This window comes from Corvus brachyrhynchos, unplaced genomic scaffold (genome assembly GCF_000691975.1).
Source record: "Corvus brachyrhynchos isolate BGI_N302 unplaced genomic scaffold, ASM69197v1 scaffold142, whole genome shotgun sequence".
In the NCBI taxonomy this organism is placed as follows: Eukaryota; Metazoa; Chordata; class Aves; order Passeriformes; family Corvidae; genus Corvus; species Corvus brachyrhynchos.
Window position 1 is genome coordinate 5035385 of NW_008237226.1, and position 27019 is coordinate 5062403.

Here is a 27019-nt window from a genome sequence, read left to right on the forward strand (position 1 = left end):
TGTGTACTAATGTAACATCAAAAAGAATATTGGTTTTTTACATTTTACATTTTATTTTTCTTCTTCTTGTAGATGCCAAGAATGTTTGAGCTGAGTTGAGCTAACTGATGGTTACCTGGCCCCCTCTGTTTCATGTGATCCCCTCTCCCTGGTGGCTAGCAAGAATAATAACATCTTGTATTTCTATAACAGCTTCCATTCCCCAAATTACCTTTTTTTTTGGCAGCAGCTGTTTTCATTTTCTGCTGAAATATATAAAGAAGGAAACTCAAAGACATACAGCAGTGTCAAGTGATAACTGGGATTGCAGGAATGAATATCCTGTCCCATTGAAAAGGGGGTTAGATTATCAAAATATCATTACCCATCCTGGAATTTCGTGACTGTTCCAGAACTAGTTTGCATCTTGTGTGCTTTCTATCACAAATTTCTTTGGTATTCATAAATATTCATGAAAATAAAAAGGGATAGGGAAAGTCACTAGAATGAATTTGGATAGCTTTCTATTGATATTCTGCTTTATATTAGTAAAAGATCTAGTCAGTTGTTTTTAAATACCTCAGACTCCTAAACTGACCTAACAGATTTCTTTTCAAAGATTTGATCTGTACCTGCAAACTTAGAGGATGTCCTTTCTGTGAAGGAGCACAGTCATACCCTAGTAAAACAGAGACTTTGCTCCATTTCCTACAACAGAGAACAGCATAAACTAAGCTACGTTGTTTTTGTTGTAAACACAGATTAGGAAAAGAAACTGGTTTAACTATTTTGATTATCAGTAAGAATTGAGATTTTTGAGATTTTTTTTTCCAGATAAGTTGCCCTTGCCATTTTTATATCATCACCTAGCATAGTCACTTAAACTGCTTAGGGTTTTGTCCTGATTGCAGTTTCATAGTCCTTATAAAGTAAGTGATAATTTATTTGCTAAGGACAGATTTTTCTGATGAGTAGCAAAACATTTTGGTTTTTGTTTCAATCTGATTGCTTTGATGACAGCAAATATATCTCTTTCTTTTTTTCCTAAGAGAACTTGACTTCATCAAACGCCAGGAAGCTGAACGAAAGAAAATAGAAGATTTGGAGAAAGCACACCTTGTAGAGGTTCAAGGCTTACAAGCTCGTGTGAGTAGCATTTACTCTTATATTTGAAGAATGAGACAATTCTGTCTGACATTCTGGAAAAATAACAACTCTAATGGGGAGGGTGTATCAGGGTGAATATTATTGGTAATACTGTGTTGTACTTCTTTCAGATACAAGACTTGGAAGCAGAAGTTTTCAGGCTAATGAAGCAAAATGGAAGCCAAGTTAACAATAACAACAACATTTTTGAAAGGCAGACATCTTTTGGAGAAGTTTCTAGAGGAGATCCAGTGGAAAATCTAGATACTAAGCAAGTGACCTGCCTGGATGGCTTAAGTCAAGGTTTGTTTTGAACCAAACCATAACGCCTGTGAATCATAGAATAGTTTGGGTTGGAAGTACCTTAAAGATCATCTAGTCCCAACCCTCCTGCTGTGGCCAGGGACACCTCCCACTAGTTTGCTGAAAGCATTATCCAGTCTGGCTTTGAACACTGCCAGGGATGGGGCATCCACAGCCTCCCTGGACAACCTGCTTCAGTATCTCACCACCCTCACAGTAAAGAATTCCTTCAATATATTTAATCTAAATGTCCCCTCTTTCAGTTTGAACCATTGCTCCCTGTCCTGTCAGTACAGTTCCTGACAAAGAGTCCCTCTCTGGCTTCCCTGTAGGGTCCCTTCACATACTGGCAGGTGCTGTGAGGTCCTTGCACAACCTTCTCTTCTCCAGGCTGAACAGCCCCAACTTTCTCAGCCTGTCTTCATAGGGGAGGTGCTCCAGTCCCTTTATCAACTTTGTGGTCTTCCTCTGGACTTGATCCAACAGTTCCATGTCCTTTTTAGGCTGGGAGTCCCAAAGCTGGAGGCAGCACTCCAGGTGGGGTCTCATGAGAGCAGAAGGGCAGAATCATCTCCTTTGACCTGCTGGCCACCCTGCTTTTGATGCAGCCCAGGATTCCTATCAACTATAATATTATTTATAAAAGCAATACATTATGAAAAAAATTAATTTCTAACAAGCACAGAGGTGTTTTATTAAAATTTATATTTTAGCAGTCATTTCATGTGTGGACCCCAACAAGATTGCCTTACAAACAAATCAATATGAATTACATTTTTAACAAGTTATTTATATAAAGAAGAGCTAACTGCTGAAATGGTATTAGGTGATATGCAGACCTTGTGCAATTGATTTCCACAAACCTTCACAGGCCTGTTTTTTTCTGTCAAATGTTAATAGTACTGAAATATCTGAAGTTCAGAAAAGTACCCAGGATGACAAGAAGGTCATCTTTACAGAGACTCAGTAAGTGTTATAAAACATTTAATACTTAGCAGTACTGTTAACACAAGTCCTTTCAGTTTGCGTCAGGAGAGGTAAGTATGTTTTCTTCACTTGACTCAGAAAAATGGTGCTTACATGTACTGTTGTAACAATGTCAACACACATTTGTGGCTCAAGAGCTAAAATCCAGGAATTTCTACATGTAACAAAAAAAAAAAGAAAAATTGTAAAATTCATTAAAAATTTGGAAGTTCTTAGTATAGCGTTAAAAATCTGCATTTCAGTGTGTCAAAATTATGTTTTCCAATTGATGGATTTGCATGAAAATTTTCAAAGAGCTGTTTTCTTTCATTGCAAAAATGTTCCCCTGGAGAAATGTTACTTACCAGTGTTAGTTGCTTCCGAGTGTTAGACTAGATGATCTGTGAATTTAAATGCTCAAGTTTAACCACACGAATAAAACCAAAAATTATTTGCTAGGAAAAATAGATAATTGGCAATGATTTTTTGAAAGCAGAAGCAGCATAGTTAGACCTTAGATTCCAGACTGCATTTGGTTTTAACAAGAGACAAAACCCCTCCTTTTTTAAAGTAAGGATATCCTTAAATATACTGTAGCTCTCTTTGACTTCCATATACCTTTTCCAATAAATTCTGTATCAGTTTCTGAGGTCTGTATCAGGCCGTCATGTAGTGATACTTGCTCTGCACAGAGCCTAGGTCTCTGTATCACTCTTGTTTAAACCTTTTAAGAAAAGAACCTGCCATCAACCCATGGATGTTTGCAGAGGAGCTGTAAAGGGCAGGGGAGTTGTCCACAATGTTTTGGAGGTGAGTAGAGTCTCTCTGGGTGCTGTGGGTTGTGCACACTGTCTTTGTGACATTCACACAGGTGCTCCAGTCTCTTTTCTGGCTCATGTTTGGCAAGTATAACACATGCTTCTTGATCAAGCCCTCTGCATTATGTTCCTGGGGTAGGACTGCATGTAGACAGCCACATCCCAGAATTTTTGTTCAGAAGTTTGCAGGTCTGTCTTCCATAAAAAAATTAATTTATGTAAAAATATAATATTTTAATTAAAATTGTATCAAGTATGTTTTTGTTTCAGTGTGATCTGAGGTGTTTATTACATGCTTACATGGTAGGAGACTTGGGAGGAGGCAGTGGATGCAGCCTGATGGTTGCAAACATGTGAGCATGTTCCTGACACTGCTGGTGCTCTGGCCGTGTTTAGCATCCTGCCAGACTGCACGACTCCTCAGGCTGTAACATAACCTCACACTGAGCTTAAGGGGCTGCCAGTAACATCAGTGGAAGTTAAAAAGAGAAAATCAAAACTACTATGGCCCACATAATTCTTTCTTTGCTTTGCCAGGGAATACTAGACTAGGGAGTGTGTTTCCTTTACAAATACATGGTTTATTCTGAGAGTCCAGAAAAATGGATAAAGTGCATTGTAGCTTTCTGGTTTAGTGATTGTGAGCTGTGTCTGCAGTAGAGAATCAAGCTGTTTACTGGCAGGAGTCACTGGTTTGAAATCTAAACAGTTCAGTGCTGAGGCCAGCTTTCACAGTCTCAGACTTTGACATCTCTGTGCAAGTGCCCATTCAAGACACTTTGTGGCTGTACTTTCTGGGTGTCTTTGGATATCCAGGGATGCATCAGTTCACAAGAGATTTTAAATTCTGTCAGCCTGTCTAATGGAAAAAACAGTGGGAGTACAGGCGAGGTCTTTCCTGCTTCACAGTGGTACTGAAATAATTCAGATGGAAGAACATTGGAGTCAAGTGGTTGAACGTCTGATGAAAGTGTCATGACATTGACTCTGAGAGTGAAATAAAAACTATTATGATTTTTATGTGAGAGATTTTCCAGACTTCCCAGTGGGTTGGAAGATTTCTACAGCATCATGTGAGGTTGTGGGTTTGTGCTGGGAGCTGTGAGGGCCAGCCAGTCTCTGCAGAAGAGGGAGCTGGGACTGGGGGTGGCAGCACATGTGTCTGGGGCAGAGACCATCTGACAGCAGCCCAGTTCCACTGCAACAAAGCAGGGCAAAACCAGTGATGGGGTGGAGGATGGTCTTTTGCTTTAAGAAGGCCCATATGAGCACTTCTGTGAATACCATTTGCAGTCCTGTGTTGATAGTTTGAATAATTTCAACAATGAAACAAAGGGATGTATGGAAGTGTGTATCCCTGGAAGAGCAAATACAAGCAGTTCAAGCCGTCACAATGTGTAGTTATCCTGTAGAGTACTTAGGGCAGAAGCATAATTGCAAGTCAGGCAGTGCTAATTATTCTGTAGTATCATGTGAAGTAAAATTTAACTCTTATGTGTAGAAGAAAAGCAAAAATATCTGTAAGATCAGATTTTAATTGATTAGTGTATTGTGAATGCAGTATGTAGACAAGTAAATCAATCTAATGGATTATTGTTTGATTTTTACTGTGAGAGTTGAAAAAACAATTGTTAACACCATAAAGAATCTATTCTCTTTCTGGTGTAAAATAAAAAAAGACCTTTTAAAATGTTTTTAGTCTTAATTACTGCAGCTTTGTAAAATGTTAGATTTGCTGCAATACTCAGATTTCATTTGAGTGGATGGTTGATAGCTAAGACAAGTGCAACTGTATTAGTTTTAGTTGTAGAGGCAAGTCATATATGAAATGTTCAGTATACCTTGCTCACGAGACATTCAGGAAATGGGTGTCTTTGAAGCCAGGCAAGTAAGATGGTGTCATTGTTCCATTTTTTATATGAAATACTTACCCAGTTTTCATGTATCACCTAATGATGTTTATACCCTGATAGAGGAGAACTGTCTGCAGGACAAGCACATGCAACTCCCTTTGAAGGAGTCTGAGTGGATCTGCTTTCTGCGCTGGTACAGCTGGGTTTGTGTGGTCGTCTGCGTAACAGTGGGAATACTTTGTTGAATTCCTAAATATCTGCAGTTGATTCTTTGCTATGCCCTTGCTGAATCTGTACAGATAAACTTGTTTATGCAAATAACTTTTTCTGGGGGTAATATAGGAGTTATGAAGATACAGGTACAAGTAAAATGCGTCTTTTCTAACCTAAATGATTCTATGATTCTCTGCAAAGTGCAGGTACTTGCAATTGTTTGTACAACAATTCCTTTTGTTAGGAAAAAGTAGTAGAAGATCCTTCAGTTAAACAGCTTCAAATCATGTTTCCATACAGATTTCAATGAAGCAGTTCCAGAAACAGAGAGACTGGACTCCAAAGCTCTGAAGACTCGAGCTCAGCTCTCAGTGAAGAACAAGCGGCAGAGGCCTTCCAGAACGCGGCTGTATGATAGCATCAGTTCAACTGATGGGGAGGACAGCCTGGAACGAAAGGTGAGAAGGACTCTACCCTATCTTTCAGGCCTCCTATGGAGTGCTAGATTGCCCCTGTAAGTCATTTCATCCTCTATCTTTATCCTTTCATTGTAGCACAGGCAGTATTTATTCCTCTGTGGCCAGTATGCTGTGAATGTCCTTGAGTGATGTGCCAGTCTGGTCTCCTTTTGAGTCAGCACACCCGTTTTTGTGGTTCTGTTGTGTTTTAACTGGAATCCTGGTCTTTTTGATTTATATGTGCTTTATAATGCAGAGCGGGTCCTTTCATTTATGCAGGAGGTGACAGGAGCTTGAATTGTGCGCTTCTCTATTTGTTAATTTGTTAACACAATTGATACAATATTTGCTCATTGTTTTGTCCTATTCTGACTTTGTCTGAAAGCAAATACCAATAAACAACACTGTGTGTGGTATCAAAGGGTAATGCCATGAATTGCTACAGTATTTCATACAAATAGAAAGCTAAATAATGAATAAAAGAATTGCATGTTCAAAGTAAATCTTGCTCTGTTTGCTTACTAAGTGGTATAACCTGCTCTATAATCTCTTATACCAACAGCCATCACACAGTTACAGTAGTCCCATGCACATTTCAAAATCACCACTGCCCTTATGCATGAGAGCATCCTCACCAGCATCAGATTCTGGTGCTTCCTCCCTCTCCCCTGTGGCTAGCAGTGCAGCAATCTCACTTGACAACCTAACTGAAAACCAAGAAGAAGAACAGCACCACAAAGGAGGTGTCCTTTCCCCATATGCTCAGGGAGACACTCCACTTTCCTCTCCTTCAAAATCTGGGCACAGCTCTGAAGCATCTCCTTTGCATCACCCAGCTGGCAGGAATGTTTTACAGGATAAAGGTATTACTGTTTCTTTTACAATAAATTGATGCATCATTTTGCTCACTTTCATCTATCTGCTTTATGACCTTTTGTTGTGCAGTAGGACCTTAGCTACTAGAAGGTCAACATCTTGTAATTTCTTTAGCCTACCTGGAAGTCAAAAACTTAAGAATGCCCTTGTATGGTGATATAAGAAAAGGAAAACATTTAAAATGGGATAGGGAACTGCTTATTTTCTTTTTTTTTTGTCTTTCTTGGAAAGACAAAAAATTTTTCACTGAAAAAACCAGGGGGAAGTTGCCTTTAAGAAAATGTTGTATTGTGTTTTCAAAAAAAAAGTGTTATTTGACCTTGGGACACGTCCATATTAGAAACATGCTTAACACAGTGTACTTACTCAAATAATGTGATTTTGGCTCTGCTAGATGATTTTTTTGGAGGGTGCGGAAAGGCGTGTGAAGCAAGAACAACAGATTGTAGCTTTTAATTGCTGAGAGGCAGCAAAGTCTAGGTTTAATGAGAGGTTAGTGTCTGGAGAATTTTCATTTACAGAAAAAAACCAAAGGAATTTCTTAGGGAGATTGGCCTCATTGTTATTAATTTAATTCAGACTCTTTAAATGCTAGATGGATAAAACAGGGTGCAATTATATGTAGTTCAGGTATATGTTTCAGATACCAGTTTATTATAAGAATAAACAATCTGATATGTCACAGAATACTGAGCTGTCCTTTTCAGATGCATTTTCAGGTCAGAATTAGCATTTGACACTACTTCAGCATTCTTAGATATGCACCTTGCATTTTCAAACTGTCACATAAGCTAAAATACATAATAAAAATTGTTTGTAAGTGAGGGCTGCAGGAGGAGGTCTAGGTAGGTTCATAACGGAGGTTGGCTTGCTTGAATTAACTGAAAAAAACAATTTATTGAAGATTTATGTTTGTGTGTCTGAAAAGACTTGCTACTGATTTAAACCCTGTTTTTTCTTCATCTTTATACAGGGCTTTCACACAGGTTCATAAAAGACAGAGTAATGGAACTATTCTGAATTTAGGATAGGTTAATATATTGCAAGCATTTTTACATGAGTTCTGAAACTGCTGGTTGCAACTAGGTTAAATTGTTAGGGATTCCAAGTTAAATTTAATATTTGAGTTTTGCAAGTAAAAGTAAGGGTGTGAACATAAGAATGTGACTTTACAAATTCAGCTTGAATAGATGATTGGTTTGTCAGGGAGATCCTAAATCCTGCATTTCCAACTGATGTATGAAAAATACCTTGATAAAAAATTAGTGGAAACGAACCTTGTAGTGCAAGGAATAGGGCATTGCATTCTGCCCCGTGTCACTCGTTCCATTTTAGATTTGAAAAACAATCTCTGTCTAAATATTGCTGTAATACTTTCCTCACTGTGACCGTTAAGTAAACAACCAATGCTTTTGGGTGTGCCCAGGTTTTGCTGAGTAATACATTAGAATTAACCAGAGCAATTTAATTTCGAGTGGAAAAAATAGTATTTAATAGGTCCTACAAAAATGAACGTACTACTGCAGTTGTTTGGCAACAAGTGCTGCAGCAATGCTATTTTAAATGATTGTTAATTTGGCTGTTAAACTCATACAGCTCAGAAAATAAAAAGAGACATTGCATTTGTTTTGTGTGTTCAGGTGGGATTTTTTAGAGATGAGAGAGAGCACCTGTATGGACACACACATGTCCATGGGTTAGTCTCTCAGTAGTAAAAATGAGCATTAGCAAGCTCACATTTGTCTTTTCTTTTTTGTAAGAGATCCCGCAGTGTTGTGGCTGAAGGGCTGAAGTGGCATGAGATTAGTTCCATTGCAAAATGATGAGCAGATTCTTCATGTATATGTGATGACTTTATTTTCTTCTGTTCTGCCTGGTTTGTGCAACAGCATCATCCTTTGATAAGGCAGCAAGGTGACTGCAGTGGGCAGTGCTCACTGACATTAGGCTGCTGCAAGTGCTTTGTGACCCTGGGCAGGGGAGTGAGGTCTAGCGTCTTCCACATCCATCAGCCACACAGCTTTCAGCTAGAGGCTGGAAGTGATGGATTAAACAGCTTCTGTGTGATTTATTCTGAGAAACCAGCTTTCCATTACCTTCTCTGAAGAACTGGAAGGAGTCGGGGAAGATGCACCCATCCAGGGTGGCCAAAGTCCTGTCCTGCCCAGGCAGGGCACCTGTGGCTCTGGTTCTTGGTCACTGCCGTGTGCCAAGCATTGAGTACTTCCTGCGTGCAAGACCCTCTAGATTCAGATCCACTCTGCCAGTGAAGCTGGTTTTGGGGCCTAGCCTATCCATTTTCCACTGTGTCCCATAGCCAGCACAAATATTTTCCTCATCAAGTCATCATTATTTAAAGGATGGCCCCAGCTGTGTGGGAGGGGGATCATAGGGATACAAGAGCCCAAATAGAAATTTGTCATTCCAACTAGCTGCTATGTATTGCTGCTGAGCTCTCCAGACTAATTTTTTCTACTGCAGCAGCAAAACTTCCATCTAATTCCATGCTTTAATTTAAAAAGTATACAAAAACAGTGTACTTTATCATTTCTTGCCTTTCACTAAGAAGTTTCCCGAAAAAACCCACTGCCCCTTGTCCTGAAGCCCCACTTGCCTGTGAGTAGCTAGTGTGAAAATAAACGTTGCAAGTTTTAATTCTTGTGACAATTTTGGCAGTGGCTAAATGAGAAGAGTGCATTAAAGGTGAAAGGACCTTAAGAGGGAAGAGGAAAGAAGAATGCACAGTGTAGGGTTGATGCAGAGTGTGCATTGCCTAAAGTTCTCCTTGACCTCCTTGGGGAATGGATTTCTTCTTAGGCAACTTCATCTTCCTTTAGTCATTCTTCATATTACCTTTTTTTGTTTTCTTTTTTGGAATGAGATTACTCGTTAGTTCTTGAATTTTTTTTTTTTAGCATAAGGACTTGTGTTGGTGGAAACAGTATGGCTTTTAGAGTGTGGGTATTGCAAAGGGCTTATTTTCCAGCTTTTCAAAGGATTTAAGAACCAATTAATTGCACATGAAATTTTTTGCTCAAATGAAAACTTGGGCAGGTATTATCTATCAAGCAACACACAAAGTTCTATATACATAGTTGACTATCCCGTGATAGTGCTGTGGTGCTTTGGGTTAATGTTGAGTGTTTAATTTAAGTCAGCAACAGTAGGAGAAATCTACAACCCAGCAGTGCTTCCAGTTAAAGTTACTGTATGTCTGAGGTCACATTGCAAAAGCCACCAAACCACAAGTGACATGAATGACTGACCTTCATTTGCTTCCTCTAGGGTATTTGGGGACGCTCTTTATGTTTAAGGGTCACTGTGTCTGAATTTTTAAACTACTGTGTGTTTTCTTTTAGCTTCCATATAGATTTCACAGGATGTTTGCCAGACTCAGATTCATTGTTTTGGCTTTATAGGTACTGCAGGCTGTTTCCTCTTTAGGGTTTAATAGCATTTGTAGAAGAGATCAAAAATTGATAGATGCCTCAGGGCAAATTTATTAACTAAACTACTTTTAGGTTTGGGGGGGGGTTTATTTGTTTTTTGGGGGTTGTTTTGTTTTGTTTTGTTTTAAATTCAGAATGGTTAGATTTTAGGTGAGATATTTAATTTAACAAAGATGTTCAGGCTAAACTGATTAACTGTTTCATAGCACATCCATCATAAAAGGTACCCTTGGCTCCAAAGTTGAAAAAAGAAGTTAGGAGTCATTTTGGAAGTAAAGCACACATACCAAATGAATTCTGTAAAAAAATAAACTTAAGCAAACTACTGCTGAGTTTAAAAATGGATTCACTGGAATGTTTGCCTAGAAATACTTCATGTTGTTCAATTTATTACATACTCATTAAAAATCAACCAATATTAACTTCTTATTTTCTTTAATTAAAAAAAGATCTTTGTGTATTTTTGAATTCTGAAAGTACTTATTTTTATTCCTGTTCACACCATCTTCCTAAAAATGAGAATTCCCCTAATTAAATTGTGTACTCACACACATGTACATGTAGGGGTATCTAATTATGAAAAGATGCACAAAGTGTTCTGGATGGAAAGTAGCAATTAAAAATTAATAATGTACACTCTTCCATGTACAAATGTATCCTAGATGGTGCCACAAGTGCTCAGGCAGCAAGATCAACTAGCCCTACTATGGGGCATACAGAAAAACTAAAGCGAAAACTTGCAGATCTTGGGTAAGCATTTTGTTATTTAAAATACTTTTTCTTCTTCATTAAAACAATTGAAAATTAAATTTCAAAGATGTTTCCTGATTTTTTCTGATATTCTTGTAGGGCTCCCTTGAGAAGGAGTTCAAACAAGGGCAAGAAGCGGAAAGAGAAAGAAGCTATTAGGGTCACCTATGGCAGTAGGTATGGGTGAGAGACTGAGGAGGCACGAAATTATGTGCCAGAAACATTGGAAAAACCTAATCATCCTAGCAGATGGAATATTAACAGTTCCACTGACTTCATAAATAAGTGTTAAGCTTTGAGATAACCTGATCTTACAAACCTAGATTCCTTGGCTCACAAAAGACTAACATATAATCTAAAAACACTTGGAGATTTATAATGTCATAGAATCATAGAATTTGTCAAGCTGAAAGTGACTCAGAAGGATCACCAAGTCTAACTCGATCACTGCTGCTGTTGCATCCACTAATGGGGTTTGCAGAAATAGATTTTCAGAGCAGCCCTACAAGATGCACCCAGTCAGTTAATAATATCCATGAACCAGAAACCTTGACACAATTCCACATTTTTTTTTTTTAAAGCCTCAGAGCAAGGTTGGGCAGCAGCTGTTCACTGCAGCTTTGCAGTACCCACACTAGGAATGCTTTCAGAAGGGGTTTTTTCCTGAAGATGAACATCTTAAGTTGAACAATAGGAAAAATGCTGACATCATGTCACATCAACAACTTTCAGGCAAGGAATTGTGAATTCCTTGTGAGATCTGATGAGACCACATCACCAATATCTGAATAAATAAATGAATGTTCACAATGACAGCAGGCAATCTTCTCCACAAAAGCTAGTGTAGATTTTTATTGAAGGCCTCTCCTTACATACTTAGGAGTCTGACAACATCACAGCATGATATTTGGTTCTAGGTATGAAAGACAAAGTCAGAAGAGCTAAGCAAACTTAATATGTTCCAAAAGTCTAGAAAGGTCATAGCAAGTCAAAAACTCTGCACGTAAAACAATGCAAAAAACCTACATGATAGAGGAGTTATTGGAAGAAAGCAAAGTTTGAATGCTATTCAAAAAAACATTGTGGTGGTAAATCAGTGTGTAGCCATTTGTGCAGTTCTACTGACAGTCTGATACACGGAGACCCAGTGACAAGTACATTGTGTAGCTCCATAAAATCAGAAAAGCAAAAGAAACCTTCCTTACTTCCTCAGGCACACTGTACTGAAGTGCAATATTCTGTCTCAGCATACATTTGTACGTTTGTATTTTGCAAATATCTGGCAGGATCTTCAGTGATCTTGGGCAGCAGTCATCACCTCTCTGCTGGTGTCAGAAAACCTGTCCCAGTGCGTATGCTCACAGTGTGACATGGAGTCAGTGATGCTCGCTGCTGGGTTTCCCTGGTGACAGGGAGAGGTTTGTTAAAGCCAAATCTCTGCACTTCATGAGGCTGTGAGGCAGCTAGTGCTCTTAGCAGGGTGTTAGACATCATGCAGCATTTAGATACCAAGCCACAAGCTGGGGGAAATGAACATACACTTACTTGTTTGTAAGAACTCGAATGCGCCTTATGCCAACACAGTATGTTACAGATGTTTGTGAGATCCCATAGGTGTCTTCCGTAGAGAGAGCAGATCTCAGCATCGAGATCAGTTTCTTATTAGTCCACATGATAAATCAGTCACTTGTGTTGTTCCTTAATATTTCTTTAATGCAGTTCAACATCCCAATTACAGTTGCTAAAAGTAGAGTTTAATTCTGCTTTCAAAGTAGAAATTCATGAGCATTTGTAATTCTTACTCTACCTCTGTAAACTGGAGTGTTACTATTTCAGCGTAACTTTTTAAACAGCCATTGTCACTTCTTTTGTTACTAATGCCAAATAATTTGCCTCAGAAGAAATGTGAGGATGTTTTCTCTACAAGTCCAAAGCTGTATAAGTTCTTTGAAAAAAGGAAGATGATGAAAAGACAGCATCCTGTTATAATTATGTCCGTTACAACAACTGATTGATGTAGAATTAATCATGTTGTCACATGAGTGTTGCATGCATTATTTTGCCATTTCCAGAAAGCAGCACTCAGGATGTGTAAATAAAATCTCAAATTATTTCCTGAAACTACCACTAATGCAACAGATACAAAAAAATCCCCCATTTAAGTAAGGAGCATTTATCTCTCTGCCTGAAGTTAGGTGATTTGGGCAACAACATTTGTGTTTACTTTCTATGTTCAAGCAAGATTAGCGGATGAGAGGGAAGTAAAGGACTGGGTCAGATGCGTCTATCTTTCTTTAAGTTGCTAAATGGAGTAGGATTCTCCTTCTGCTTCCATAGGTGGGGGTTCTTTGACAACCTCACTTTCATCCATACAGAAAAGAGGCTTCACAATATATGTGGTCTAGTGATGATGTTAGTAATGACTTAGAAGCTGTCCAGAAGGTGGATGTTGAGGGATATTTACCTTAGTGCCATTTACACATGGCTGCTAAGAGCACTGGGATTTTAATGCTCTGAAACAGTAATATATATGTTGATGTAAATAATATGATTCTATGACATATGCATAAATTCCTGGAGGCAGACACTTTGCATAGTTATTTTTAATTTACATACTGTACAAATGACATATTTAGCAAATGAAATTTAGGCATTCTTGGTTTTAATTGTTACCTTTGCCTTGATTACTGCAATCTTTTGTTACTACAAAGAGAGAAGCTGATAAACTCCCATAGGTGTTTCTTTCATTTTTCTATATCAATATTTTTAATACTTGATTAATTTAAAAGCAAGATAATAGTACTTCATGTATATTTAGCTGTTGTAACGAAGGAACATCTCCATAGATGGATACAGATGCATCTGATTCATTCTGCCTATGCTCAAAATCCAAGCCAGATCTTCACTGGGAACCAGGGCCCACTTGGGTCAGTGCTGAGTCTAATGATTTAATCATGCTGAGATACCACTGGGACTCAGAAATGCATGAACACAACATGTGGCTTCTTGACAGGAGCTGGTTCTCATCCCAACAGTGGGAGTATAGGCATTTTCAGCTGGCATCTGTCTCCATTTTCTGGGTGTATGTTGTCTTAAGAAAGCTTGAGTTAGAAAAAGACTCAAAAGAACATATTTTTTTCTTTTGCTGAAAGAGAGATTTCAGGCATGCCCCTACCAGCTGCATGCCACTCCGTTCTTTAGTCACAGTTACAGGGAATGTCACTCTTTCTACAATTAACTGCCTCTGTGGCATTTTGTTTTCCCTACTTTTATAATCAAATGCATATTCCTGCTCCTTTCTCTTAAACAGGACTGTCAGAGAGATGCTTCAGAAATCAGCAAACACTAAATCTTTAGCAGAGCGATCCTCCTCTCTCCCACACTGTGTACCATTCACATGGTATGGAGAGAGCAGCAAGGGATCCAATTCTTCTAGCAACCTGCCGTCGCCTACCAGCTCAACCGAACCTTCCTCTGAAAATTTAAGCCCAGCTAAAAAAGGGTCAAAGGTAGAAAATAAAAACTACCTTATTCCCACTGTGTAGAGTAGCATAATTGGCTTTGTGATTCTGGAAAAAAGAATGGGCCAATATGTGACTACTACAATAAACAGTGCATGGTGTTCATTGTACGGTAACAGCTCATCCAAACAGAACATCTCTGTCATTGTACCATTCCCTGTTCTACCTTTTTTACTCTGTCTTAATGTACATTATTTCAGTAAACTAACTGTGGTGTGCTGTACCGTAACAAAAGCAAGTGGTGCCAGTGGAAATTAGCATTTGGATCCACTGAACAAATGCTAGATTTGTGTATTCAGTTATAGCTATTTTCTTCATTCTTCAGGACTGGTAGTGGGAATACCCATGTTCGAATGAATTGTTTGCAAGTGAAGAAATGCTGTATGCTGTCAGTCATCTGCCTTTTTTCCCCCAGTAATGAAATCTGTTTGTCATGCATGCTGGATGTTGGATTTAATTCTCTGTATGAAGATGCTTGAACTGTAAATATGAACTATTGCAATTTAATACATCTGTGTGATTCCTTTCTATGTGCATGAATGTTTCAGCATGATAACTCCTTAAATAACCCTTAGTTATATACTTAGTAATATACTTAGCTTTTTCATGTTTATTTTCACTTCTGGAAAATATTTCTTTGCCTGTAACTTCTTATGACTTACAGCAGTTGATTTTTTTATATTGGTCTTGTAAAAAGAAGCAGATACAGTTCTCAACTTTGTACAGGAATATGAATCAGAAATCTAATTTCTCTGTCTTCTACCACCAAATGCATGTTCATAATAGCAATTTCCACAGGCATTTCTTACTTTTTTGATGCCAAAAGCTGGTGATTACTTCTGCTGTGCACTAAGCTATGCAAGGTCATCGCTGTTCTTGTGTTACCTGGCAGGGAGAGCAACACAAGGCCTACAGCAGTCTGAATCAGATTGATAGAGAAGACCACCAAGGAAATCTCTGAAGATTGAAGAGCAATTATTTGCTTACCTCTTCTCTTTTGGGGAAAAAAAATTTTTTTTGACCCGTAAATCCTATTTGTGTATTTAAAAAAACATTGTTTAAAAATAGTTTTCAAATGGGAGAAAAAGCACACCCTTTTAGACAGTATTAGATTGAGGTTGTGGGGACTATCCTAATTATTACCAGGCCTTGGCTATCTTGTGTTTTTCCTATAGAAAACTAAATTCTAAAAGATTATATTCATTGTAAAGCTGAAGCTTGCACAAAATAGAGGTGAAAGAAAAATCAGAGTACTTAAAAAAGAAAAACATGTTCTTCACACAACAGGAGGTAAACCTGTTGAACTCCTGGCCTACGAATGCTGTGTGGGCTAAGGAAGCAGCTAAGGAAGCTGCTCAGATTTTCTTCTTCTCTATAAAGAGCTGGGAAAAACAGAACAGGAATTCTAAATGTAGGTGAAAGAAAAATGATCACAAAAATATTTTAATGTTCTCTGTAAAGTTTGCAGGCTCTTAAATTAAGAGTTTCTATACTGGTATTCAGGCTTTCAAAGCACAGCATGATACCAATATTTAGCTGGATTTCTGGCACAAGTAAGAGGACCAACACTTGATATTTTTGGAAGTCTTCATGTTTTCAGGAAAGATAGGACAAGTATCTTGAGGGGAAGATAGAAGGATACCTTATGTAGTGTTGTTTTTATTGTTTCACTTTCTAAAGTGAATGTCAAAGATTAATTGGATTTAATATTCATTTAGATGTTAGAGTATAGAGTAGAGGACTCTGTATTGTCAAGTGTATATTCAAGTTAAATGGAATATCATGGTGTCCTTAATCTTCTATATATTTTGGTTTTTTCATTTTTCTCCCTCTAGTGTGAAATATTTTTGTCTTATTCTGATGGTAATTTTGTTGTATTCCTGAAAAATATGTGCCTGCTTTTGCTATTATTTGCCGTAAGATGTGATGTCTCTCATTGCATTGCTAAGAAAAAACAGGGTTTGTTTTATGGTTATTAGTTCAGTAAATAACATTCAATATCCAAAGATACTTTTTGCTTTCAATTTCAGTTTTTTTCTAAAGGCATAGGCAAATAGGGAGGATCCTTTCACTTTTCAAGGAGATTATTTGGGACTCAGAAGTGGATTCACAGGATATTCTCCTTGCTCTTTCAATAGGAGTTTTCACTTCTCTCTGTTCATTAATTCTCTGTGCTATTCTTTGTGCTACTGCCTGTGCTACCCTTCTCCTAAGTGTTTGGAGGACAGTAAATGCTAGTGATTAACCTGCAGAAGCAGTCATTTAGCTCCAGGATGAGAGCCAGCATCTTAAGCATCTGGAAATTGCTTTTACACACCTTTGTTATTCGTTGAGGCATTAAGCTGGCAAAGGTGTCTCATGAAGTACAGAGTGGTAAAAAATACTGTGCATTCTATAAATAGTAACAGTACAAAACATTAGGCTTCCTCATGTGTATTGTGATTGGCTTGGTCAGTGATTGAAATCACTCCTGAGCTGTGCCAACCTGGAAGACAGCAAATTGCCCTTTTAGATGCACCTAAGCAATAATTTATTCATTCTTACTCCTCTTTTTCTCCACAGAATTTCACATTCAATGATGATTTCAGTCCCAGCAGCACAAGCTCAGCTGATTTGAGTGGTTTAGGAGCAGAACCTAAAACACCAGGCTTCTCGCACTCCTTAGCACTGTCATCAGATGAGGTATGCTGATGAAATTGTTTAATTTGGGAAATAGTTGTTTACTTCTTCCTGTGGCAGCTCACTTGATTACTCAAATAATAAAGGAAAGGTTTTAGGCAGTAGGATTGGAGAAGAAAATTAATCTCGGTTTCTAAATGAAGATTTTTCTTGTTCATATAATAATGACTTAAAATATTTGCCTGTGGTACTATTGTAGGGAAGTGGAATGCAGTTGGTGTCCTAAGAGATGCTGTATCCTCACACGTGCTAATAAATTTTTTCTAAATATGTACATATGGACATAGATATAGATATAGATATAGATATACATATACATATACTAAACCAGGCCTGAGACAGTTTTGATATACCAAACATACAGTACAGTTTGGTAAATATAGTTGAGATGTAAGGCCCCTTTGCCTACACCAGTTTTTACCAGAATGACCTGTACTTGCAGTAATTGTGTGTTACTGTACCTGAATGTACGTGTATTGATTATAATGTGTATGTCTTAATCCACTTCACATTCTTTGTGCTTGCTTTGCACAGTGGATTTGAAGTCAATTACTTAAACCAGAGTTTATTCCAACAATGATAAAGTAAAAAGGCATTCCTAACCCTGTAAACTGGTGATATATTTGAGCTGAATATGATGTATTGAAAATAGTCTTCTCAAGATACTAGTTTTGTGACTTAGTTATGGGTGAGGTTGCACAATTTGACAGTAGCTGGCAGCACGTCCTGTGGAGTCAGGAAATCTGTGCATTTGTTCTTTTACAAACACTCCACAAGAACTTCATATTTTTCATGTGAGATTTGAGCCAAGTTGTTTTTACTAGAGAGGAGGAACTTGAAGTATCTGTATCTTCCATACCTTTTTTGTTGTTGTTGTTTTAATGATAGGTAGGTTTTGTATTACTGCCTGCATGGTTTACTTGGGTTTAAAGAATGAGAGCTGTTCTGTGCAACTCTATTTGCCAAACTGCGTCTACAAACCCAACCATTCTTACTGCAGGTAATTAAGGGCAAAAATTTATAACAAAAGGAGACTGCAGACAGGTCTGCATATGCCATGAATTACTGAAAACAGCAAAGTCATCATTTGCACTTTATTTAGTGTTAGTGCTGTCTTGATAATGCATTTCATTCACTTACCATGTTTAATTCCCTTTATATTATGTATTTGATTGTGGCAATGTCCTGTTCTGAGTGGTATTGAATTAAAAGCTTGAAAATGCTTTCATTTTGCATGTTCAGCTCTCTACTTTATCACTTCTACAGTACCAAGCCTGAGCAGGTCCATAAAAATGAATGTGTTTTCTCCATCCTCTGCTGTGTGCCAAATTGGTGCCTCTGGATGAGGCAGCATGTTCAGTAAGAGCTGCCCTGGAAACCTCCCCAGCCACCCTGGGCGGGGAGGAGGCTGGAGCTGCTCCTCGACCTTCCACAGCACATTGTTGTGAGCGCTCCTCCGCCCTGGCTTCCCTGGAAGCTCTGTCAGCATTTAAAGAAGATGAAAAAATGAAAGGCTGGGGAGGGAGCCCAGTTCTTGCAGTCAGTTCTCCTCTAATTAAGGAGCTTTTGCTCTTGGAAATTGGAGCCATCAGAGAGGTTCCCACCGGTTCTCGGCTGTCAAGATCAGGAACTCTAGAGGGGTTTCACTGATGCAGTGTCAGGTTTAGCTGCCAAATCATGTGTCTGCTGAGCTTTCAACATAACCTCTTTGCTTCTGAAAATACTTCTTTTTAAAGAAATCTTGTTGGTTTTGAGTAGCCATATCTGTTTGCAAATCTTGGTGCTGCCGTTGCCTGAACTTTTACATGCTGTTACATGTTTGGTATTTTGTTTCTATAATGCTTTTCTTTCCCATTTCTTTGTTGCTCCCTCACTCAGAGCCTGGATATGATTGATGATGAGGTGAGATACTAGCGTGCTGTTGTGGTGAATCGCGTGACCATCGCGTGGCGACGTGCTGTCTCTTTTGCAGAGTCACATTTCTTGTCTTGTAGTGTTGTGTGGCAAACCCCCTTGTTGGCACAGAACACGCAGTTGTCACTGGCTCCTCTTTCCTTGTCTTGAGTTGCCCTCTCCTTGTTGCTGAGAGTTTTCAAGGCCACAGCAAACTGCAGTTTCTGTGGTATGCTGGAAGCAGGAGGAGGGTCAGTGTCAAAGCAAATCTACTGGACCAGGCATCAGCTGTGCTGAGCTCCTGCTGGCAATAGGAGAAGAAAAAGATAGTGTCCAGCCCTGACAACTGGACAGCCAGAAGCTGAGAGAGCTCCCAGCATCATCTAACCTAGTGTAAAGCTGCTCTAACAGCAGACAGCTGCTGCAGCCTGTAGCAGCTGCTTTGCTGACCACAGCCAGGACAGAATAGCTTTTGTTTCAGGCCCCGCTGGCATATCCGTGGGTGGAAGAAAGTGGCAGAGCGGGGACATGGGTCGGCTCCAGCAGTTGATGCCACACTTGCCCTTTTTGGTGCTGTTTTTGCTCTCACCCAAAGCAGCACAACATGATGAGAGCAGGGCCAGGGCTGTGGGCTCACTGTGTGTTCCGTACCACTCCTCTGTGTCATCTCCTAAGTCTTCTTCCATAGACGGTATCAGTCCACTGGCTGTTTGATATCACTTTGAACTCTAGAGCAGTTTTCTGAGGGTTTTCCTTTCCCCTGATTTTTTTTTTATTAGCTTAAACAAATAATTAAGATCTGTGAATGAGCCCAGGAAGTGGAATGCTCAATTCATTGCATCCTTCAGGAACGTGCTAATTTAAAAAAAAAATCTTGTGAGGGAATGGGAGCATACATGGTTTAATTGTGCCACCTGGTCATTTCAGTCCCTGCTTGGGTTAAAAGGAATGCCAGTTCCTTTTCCTTCTATGATTCTACAGATGAAAGATTTTTTGGGTACCTTGTACTCATTCTTAGGTGCCTGGTTAGATAGGAATGTAATACAGCAGTGTGGAATTGTTATTATTGTAGTGCAAAGATAGTCCAGATACCTGTGCTCTGATGGTGGCGGTTTGTGCAGAAAAATGTTGCTACTCATCTGTGTTACCCTTTAATAATAACGTAGCATATTTTTGTCACAGATCCTTGATGAAGGACAGTCTCCTAAGCACAGTCAGTGTCAGAGTCGTGCTGTTCACGAGTGGAGTGTGCAGCAGGTTTCCCACTGGCTGATGAGCCTGAACCTTGAACAGTATGTTTCGGAATTCAGTGCCCAGAACATTAATGGGGAGCATCTCCTTCAGCTGGATGGAAGTAAGCTCAAGGTAATTAACTGGCTGGGCTTCAAGATTAACCATAGTATTTTTTGTCACTTCACATCATCTCAAAGGCAGTAAGAGTTCATCCAGAAAGCAGTGAATCCTTGTGCATGCAGTCGTGATAGACTAGAGTAATAAACAGAAAGTAAAAAGCCACAGCAACACTTTAAGAAAATCCCATATGCACTTGGATTCAGAAGCTTCAGAAATGCAAGGCGTTTGCTTTGTGAAAATTCTTGGTGTATATAATGTACCCATATTTGCATGTGCAAATCATATAGCAGTGTGTGAAAGTGGTATTTGCATGCACATATTTCTCATCCAACTCTGTTTTGTGATAGGGTGATTCTGAGAAGATAGTAGATAGACATGTATCAAAAGTAGCAAGGGAATAATGGATTAGTGGGATACAGGAGGCTTAAGCTGATAACAGTTGAACTACGTTAGAACTAAATACAGTTTTGATGTATAAAGTATGCATTGTTTCTTGTAGTAAAAATCTGAGCCTACTTCAGTCAAAAATAATTACAGGAAGGAGTTGTAGGAAGCTCAGTAGATCTGAAAGTCTGAGTTCGGTGTTTCCCTTTCAAATTTTTTTTTATGGCACTTCACTAACTATAAGGGTCTTAGAAGACTGCAAGTGAACTTTTGACTAAGGCGTAGCACTGAGAATTTGGAAGTCTTGTTCTATGTGGACTTAGATGATTTCAATAGAATAGTTTATTTGCCTTATTTGATTAATGAAATCAACACTGGTGGTGGCAATGAGGTCTCATTCTTTAATATTCTAGAAGTGGAAAGCATGAAGTGAAGTACTTGCACATCAGTAATATATCGCAATCTGTGTCAGATTTACTTGGTTGTTACAGTCTTCTATCTAAGAAGAATTAATTTCTAGAATATGAAAACAAAACGTGATATATTAAACCATAAGAAATACTTTTAAATTTTGTTTTCCCCACCTCAGGCTCTTGGTATGACATCTTCCCAGGACAGAGGAATCATTAAAAGAAAGCTAAAGGAAATGAAAGCATCCTTGGAGAAGGCTCGCAAAGCTCAAGAGAAAATGGAAAAGCAAAGGGAAAAGCTTCGAAAGAAGGAACAAGAGCAGCTGCAGAGGAGATCAAAGAAAACAGACAAGTGTTCGTCAGATGCAACAGAGGGCACTAATGAGCAGTGATAAGCAGAAGTGCTGCTGTGTTTGGAAAGTGGAGGCATGTCAAGGGAAGAGAAACTCACATCCACTCTGATGCCCCTTCAGCTTTCTTGTGTTCATCACCCAAGACTGTGTACAGAGAGACAGGGCTGTACATAGAATGACTAGGGAAATTTATATTGTGTAGTTTTCTTTCCTGCATATCCAGTTCACGCTCGTTGCTGTTGCCATGTGAAACAATCCCAGCCCCTCGGTTTGTTCTGTTCTTGTTGACAGCTAACAGATTTCATTTTTGTGTGGTGGTGTTTCCTTCCAAACTACTCTTCTCTATTGAGCTCTGTGTGTTTGGTCACTTCAGTAACCAGCATGATGCCGAGGAGCATGTCCACTGCTTCACCTCTTCTGAATAGGATGGCCAGTCATTATGATTGGGGAACATTTCTTCAGCTGGGTAAAAGGAGTTGTGCTCTAACTGATAAGATTTGACTTAACTTTCTAACTGGAAGTTCAGCTTCTTTACAGTGTTTGGATACTCAGTTCAATCTGCTGGAGTAAGTTTCATCTTGCGTCAGTACCTTTAAGCAACGCTTCTCTGAAAACTGTTCAGTGACTTCTGATACACTGGAGATAAAGACAGGAGAGTCAATATTCCCCCTGGGTAAACGACAGGAGGGAAAGCTCTTTCTGTTAACTGTACAATAGTTAATCCAGGAAGGAGGCAAAGCCTTAAATGGTTATGTGGGTTTACACAGAAATCTGAGGATAACATTTATCCTTTAGATATCTGAGCAAGGATGAATTTCTAACTAGAGCACAGCATATAAGTCTGTATAAATTTTATTGTGCTCCCAGTGTGTAGGCAACTTTCTTATAGCACAGTCCTCTTTGTTTTTCATGTGTTTCATACAGGAAACTGGGTTTATTTTGTTTCAAGTTGTTTTTTCCCAGGAAAAACACCACATCTTCAAATTCATTCTCCAGTCAGTAAGCATTGGGAGAATAAGCTTTGTGCTGTGCTATTATGAAGCTGGTATTGAAAACAATTTGCGAACTTGAGTCTGCTGTAGATTTTCAGTTTTTACAGAAGTGCACTTTAAGAAGTGGAAGATGAGTGATTCTGCTTAAATTCAGTACATTGCTGTTAAGGTCAATGCTTCCATGGAGGTGGTGGTTACTAAATCCAAAGTTCCCACATTATAACTGTTTTGATTGATATATTTTAAGAATGTCCAACCAAAACCTGAATTTTTGGGCTTTGGCTGTAGAATGTTTTGATGGCTTAGCAGTGGTCATACTTCAGGGATTTCTGGGGTGTTTGAGGCCACGGATGAAGCCTGCTGTGTAGTTTTGACTGTGACAGAAGCAGTGTATGATTTTACTGCCTCAACAGCAGTATTGAACTATGCAGTATTGCTTCAAAAGCATGGACAGACAACGGGCAGATCTCCACAATGAGGAGCTGCAGGCACAAGCTGACTGCTCTACAGTCAAAGCTAACTGGGCATGGTTGAGAAGCATCACTTCCCATTCATGCAGCCTGGAAGTGGCAGTCTTCATCTGGTTGTGCAAGCCGAGATATTGTTTAAGATGGCGATGCAAAGTTAGAATCTTGAACTTAAAAATGCGCCAGCCCAGAATTGAAAATTCCTCTGAAGAAAATGCATGTTTTAGTTTGACTTGGCTTCTCTTCTGCTCTGTACTTTATGGCATTCAGATTTGTGTCTGCAAAGTTCTCTGAAGCTCAGATTTGAAACACTTAGGGTGCACTGTTAATAGTTACATTTCTTTTGATCCTAATAATTTCTTTGACGTGTAAAATGGTCTGTAAACCGAGAGAGCCTAGTTCATTCAAAATTAATACACAACAGATCTACTTAGCATTAGCTTCATTTTTCTTCCAAATCCAATTTCTACAAGTTTTTGATGTATATTTTATTCAGATCTAAAATTGAAATTGCCATGAAAGATACTTGCTGATATTTCTAAAGGCTTGTGATACTTTTCTTGAGATAAACCACGAGCAGCAAAATACACCTGCTAACAAAAATTACACATTGCAGTAAATCCTTCTGTGTTCATTCATAGGAGAAAAATTTTACAGATGTTTAACAGCCTCATAAAACTAGCATTCTTAGAGTAAGAGAAGTTACCTGGAAGAAACTGGAAATTTAATATTTTAGATACAATGTTGATAAGTGCATTAGATAACAATTTTCTTTTTAAATTATGTTTACATTGTAGTAATGTTTAAGTGGTTGTATATAATAATCTAAGGGGGTGCCCCTGTTTTATGTTCTTTTGTTATTTAGAAACCTGAGCAGATTGCTTGGCATTATACATTGAGTTTTCATTCTTGCTTCTTAGAATGGTTTCTAGTTAATCTCTTTGTAAATCATGTTCTTACTCTACAGAATAACTAATTCAACTTAAGTCCTTTAAGTATTCAGGGGACTTTTACTGCTTTGTGATAATGTTATTTTGTTATTCTCAGACTAAAAACATCAACAAAAACCTAACTTAAAAAAAACTAGTGGCTTGCATTTAAAATAAAACCATTAAAATGCATTTTGATCAATATGTGAACACTAAGGAAATGGAACGATGTCAAGAGTTTTGCTCTTCTTTCTGTGATAAAAGATTTATGTGATCCCTTTTAGTAAATATGGCAACTCAATCTTGGGAAGTGCAGAAATGTCACCGGATAACAGACATGAAGCACAGTTTGAAACTTTCCTTGCTGTTCTATAGGATCTTTAAAGTTGTGTTGCATTTTTTCCCCTTGTTATTATGACTTACAAGAAACAAAAGATGGATGTCTCATCATTCTTAACTTAAACTTCCTGTAAACCAATGCTAAGTCAGACTAATGTAAGGCCTAATGTAACAAGAAGAAACAAATTTCATGTGCTAAATGACTGGACAGCCTTTCTCACAGTTTGGCTCACCTGCAGGTGTAATGTTGCCTATGTTGTGTATTTATTTGTGGAGCTAAAGCTGTTTTTATTAGGCTGACTTGGCTGGCCACCATTGAACTGCTGTGCTAGCAGCGTGGTGTTTCCACACCTGTGCTTGTGTCATCGTTACAGCTAGGTGGCTGCAGCAGGCTGGCCCAAGTTATTTTCTCCCTGGTTGGTAGGATGGTAGGCCAGATCTGTAAACTCTAGTTCTGCTCATTGCTGCAGTATTGCAAGCTGTGAATATATAGAGCCCCTAAAAAGCTGAAGAAAGGAGAGTTAGCCAGAAGTGGAAGTCTCAAAAGTCTCAAAAATAGAAAATGAAATATACGACACTGCAGATTACTTTAGTCCTACAAACCCATGTGTTTATACTGAGCTTGTGAGGAGAGTGGTGGCTCCTCGTTCTGTACAAATCAGCCAGACATGCTGACATCAATCGCTTCCAGCTTGTGTCTTCCCATGTCTTCACGGGTGGGTTGCTGCACCCATGAAACTTCCTGTTTAAACTCCCCATTGGGTTTCAGTCTGCCCAAGGAGACCAGGGCCAGGGGGTGAGGAAAGAGCTGCACCCCTTCACTGCAAAGCACAGAGAGTTGCCCACTGTCTGCATTTCACCTGCCACCCTAAGCAGGTCTGGTGGGGGTTGCTGTGAGTGGAGCCTGTTCAATATCATGAGTTAGAATTACACAGTGGAACAGAAGCCAGTTATAAAAAGCTGAATGGAGTTAGATGTTTGTATTTCAGTGTATACAAGTACTTTTGTATTTTTTCAACTTCTTAAAATTTTTTTGCAATGTCATCTGTTTTGCAGTGACTGAAGTCTGCTGCAGGGATACCACAAGAATTGAGCTTTTACTAGAATTACTGAGCACCTTTCCTCTAAAACTTGCCAGCCCTCAGCTCTCACTGACATTCAGACGTGCTTGACACTTGAGATCAGGGTTCCTCATACTTTATTGCTTCCATCAAAGCCTCCTGTCCTCCTGAGCTTCTAGACCTTCACCTCCTGGCTCATGGATTGGTAAGAGGTGGGCAGTGTCACTTTTGAGAATGAATTGTGTTCCACTCTTGCACATAGTGCAGAATACTGTTCTACAGTAGTACGGAAGAGGATCATCGTTTAGTTGGGTGTCAGTATTCTAGCAGGAAAACACATTTTTCTGTGTTTTTAACCCCAACTTCGATTTTTTTTGAGTGCTTTCAGCAGTTTGTTTCTGAGCAGGATGACAGGTGAAATCCAAGGAGACGTGCCCACTCACCAGAGTGGAGTGTGGGTCATCTGTAGATGGCACAGTCCTTTTTGTTAACCTTCCCTGTGGATTATACTGGACTTTTTCCTGTACCTGTGAAACTGATTTTTCAAAGCTGTTATATCTTAGTCATGACATTGAACCCTCCAACCCCTCAATATAAAATGAGCTTTCTGTTACTAACCAGCTGTACCAACTGGTGCTTTTGCTATTAGCATTAGGTAATGATTTAGAAAATGCACATCTTACAGGAAGGTTTGGTGGTAGTGCCTTGGGCTGCCTGTTTCTTTGGGAAGTGTGGACTGTGTTAAGAAGAAGCTGTGGGGTTTGTGAAACCTGCTAAGTCTTCTTCCAGAGAGGTGAGGAGGGCTCACAGCTCACGAGATCAGATCCAGCCCATGTAACCCAGGAGCCCGGGGCTCCTGCTGGGTTTCCAGTGGGAGCTTTGCCACTGCCACTGGTGGAAGTGGACTTGGGCCCTGTGCAGAAGTGTCTGAAGGAAGGGGGGATCTCAGGGCACCAGATGGAAGGAGTAACCAGCCCACTTGGAAGTGAAGAGTGCACAGTGAACATCTTCTGACTCTGTGCTTTCCCATACACATTCACTGAACAACTGCTTTCGTATTTCCCAGTCACATTGCGACGGTATCTCACTGGTCACTGACAAGTGTTCCACATATTGCTAGAAGACCAGGCAGCTAAAAGACTAAAATGCACTGTGCTTACTGTAAAAATTGGCTTCTTACATTGTTTCTTTTTATATGGTTAAAGAGATAGTTGTGCTTCAGATTTTTTCCTTTTTCTGTTCATTTTTTAAAGAGGTCAAATGTATATGAAGTGCATGTTATCCTGAACTTTTTGTTTGTACATCTTGGTGTCTGATCACCTGCATGAAGGACACAGTAGTGCCATGTCTGAGCTTGTTCTCTTGTGCTTGGTTGATATGAACTTCTCTAGATTGTTGAGTTTTCCCCAAGATAACTTTGTTTAATATTTAGTTATTGGGAGACATCAAAAGAAAACATCATGGTGGCCCTTTGTTTTCTTACAGTTGAAATATAAACAACAAAGCCTTGTGGTTTAAAGTTAATTTGTTAGTGTAAATAAATTTCTTGCCAATGAGTATTATTGTTGTTAGACAACGAATGCAATAAAATGAGAAATCCTGAATCTTTATTAGAATTTGTAATGAGTCCTCACTTTTCTGCCCTTTTGTTGGTCATTCCAGAAGAAATAATAAATAGTGAGGATGACCGGACAGCTGCATGGGTCAGGCTAGGGGGTAAGGGGGATATGTACCTTGCCCTGGTTGTTCTATGCTTCCTTCTGCTCAGCCAAAGATTATTTTATTCCTGGCTCTTGGCCAAATTGGTGTGATTCACAAACCTCCAAG

General features: G+C 39.0%; 1 protein-coding gene across 5 annotated transcripts in view; it reads left to right on the forward strand.

Moving 5' to 3' along the window:
• Positions 1–26802, forward strand: part of PPP1R9A (protein phosphatase 1 regulatory subunit 9A) — a 133954-nt gene extending 107152 nt beyond the window's left edge. For 2 of the 5 annotated variants that reach the window (XM_017729310.1, XM_017729308.1), the window contains exons 9-19: positions 1029–1125; positions 1257–1428; positions 5579–5736; positions 6299–6599; positions 10724–10811; positions 10911–10988; positions 14122–14320; positions 16895–17014; positions 18890–18913; positions 20087–20269; positions 21231–26802. In XM_017729310.1, the coding sequence (XP_017584799.1) occupies positions 1029–1125; positions 1257–1428; positions 5579–5736; positions 6299–6599; positions 10724–10811; positions 10911–10988; positions 14122–14320; positions 16895–17014; positions 18890–18913; positions 20087–20269; positions 21231–21443 (1633 nt within the window). In that variant the 3' untranslated portion in view covers positions 21444–26802. The remainder of the gene's footprint in view (positions 1–1028; positions 1126–1256; positions 1429–5578; positions 5737–6298; positions 6600–10723; positions 10812–10910; positions 10989–14121; positions 14321–16894; positions 17015–18889; positions 18914–20086; positions 20270–21230) is intronic. The other 3 variants (XM_017729309.1, XM_008629911.2, XM_008629912.2) reach the window with 3 other exon arrangements.
• The last annotated feature ends 217 nt before the right edge of the window (positions 26803–27019 follow it).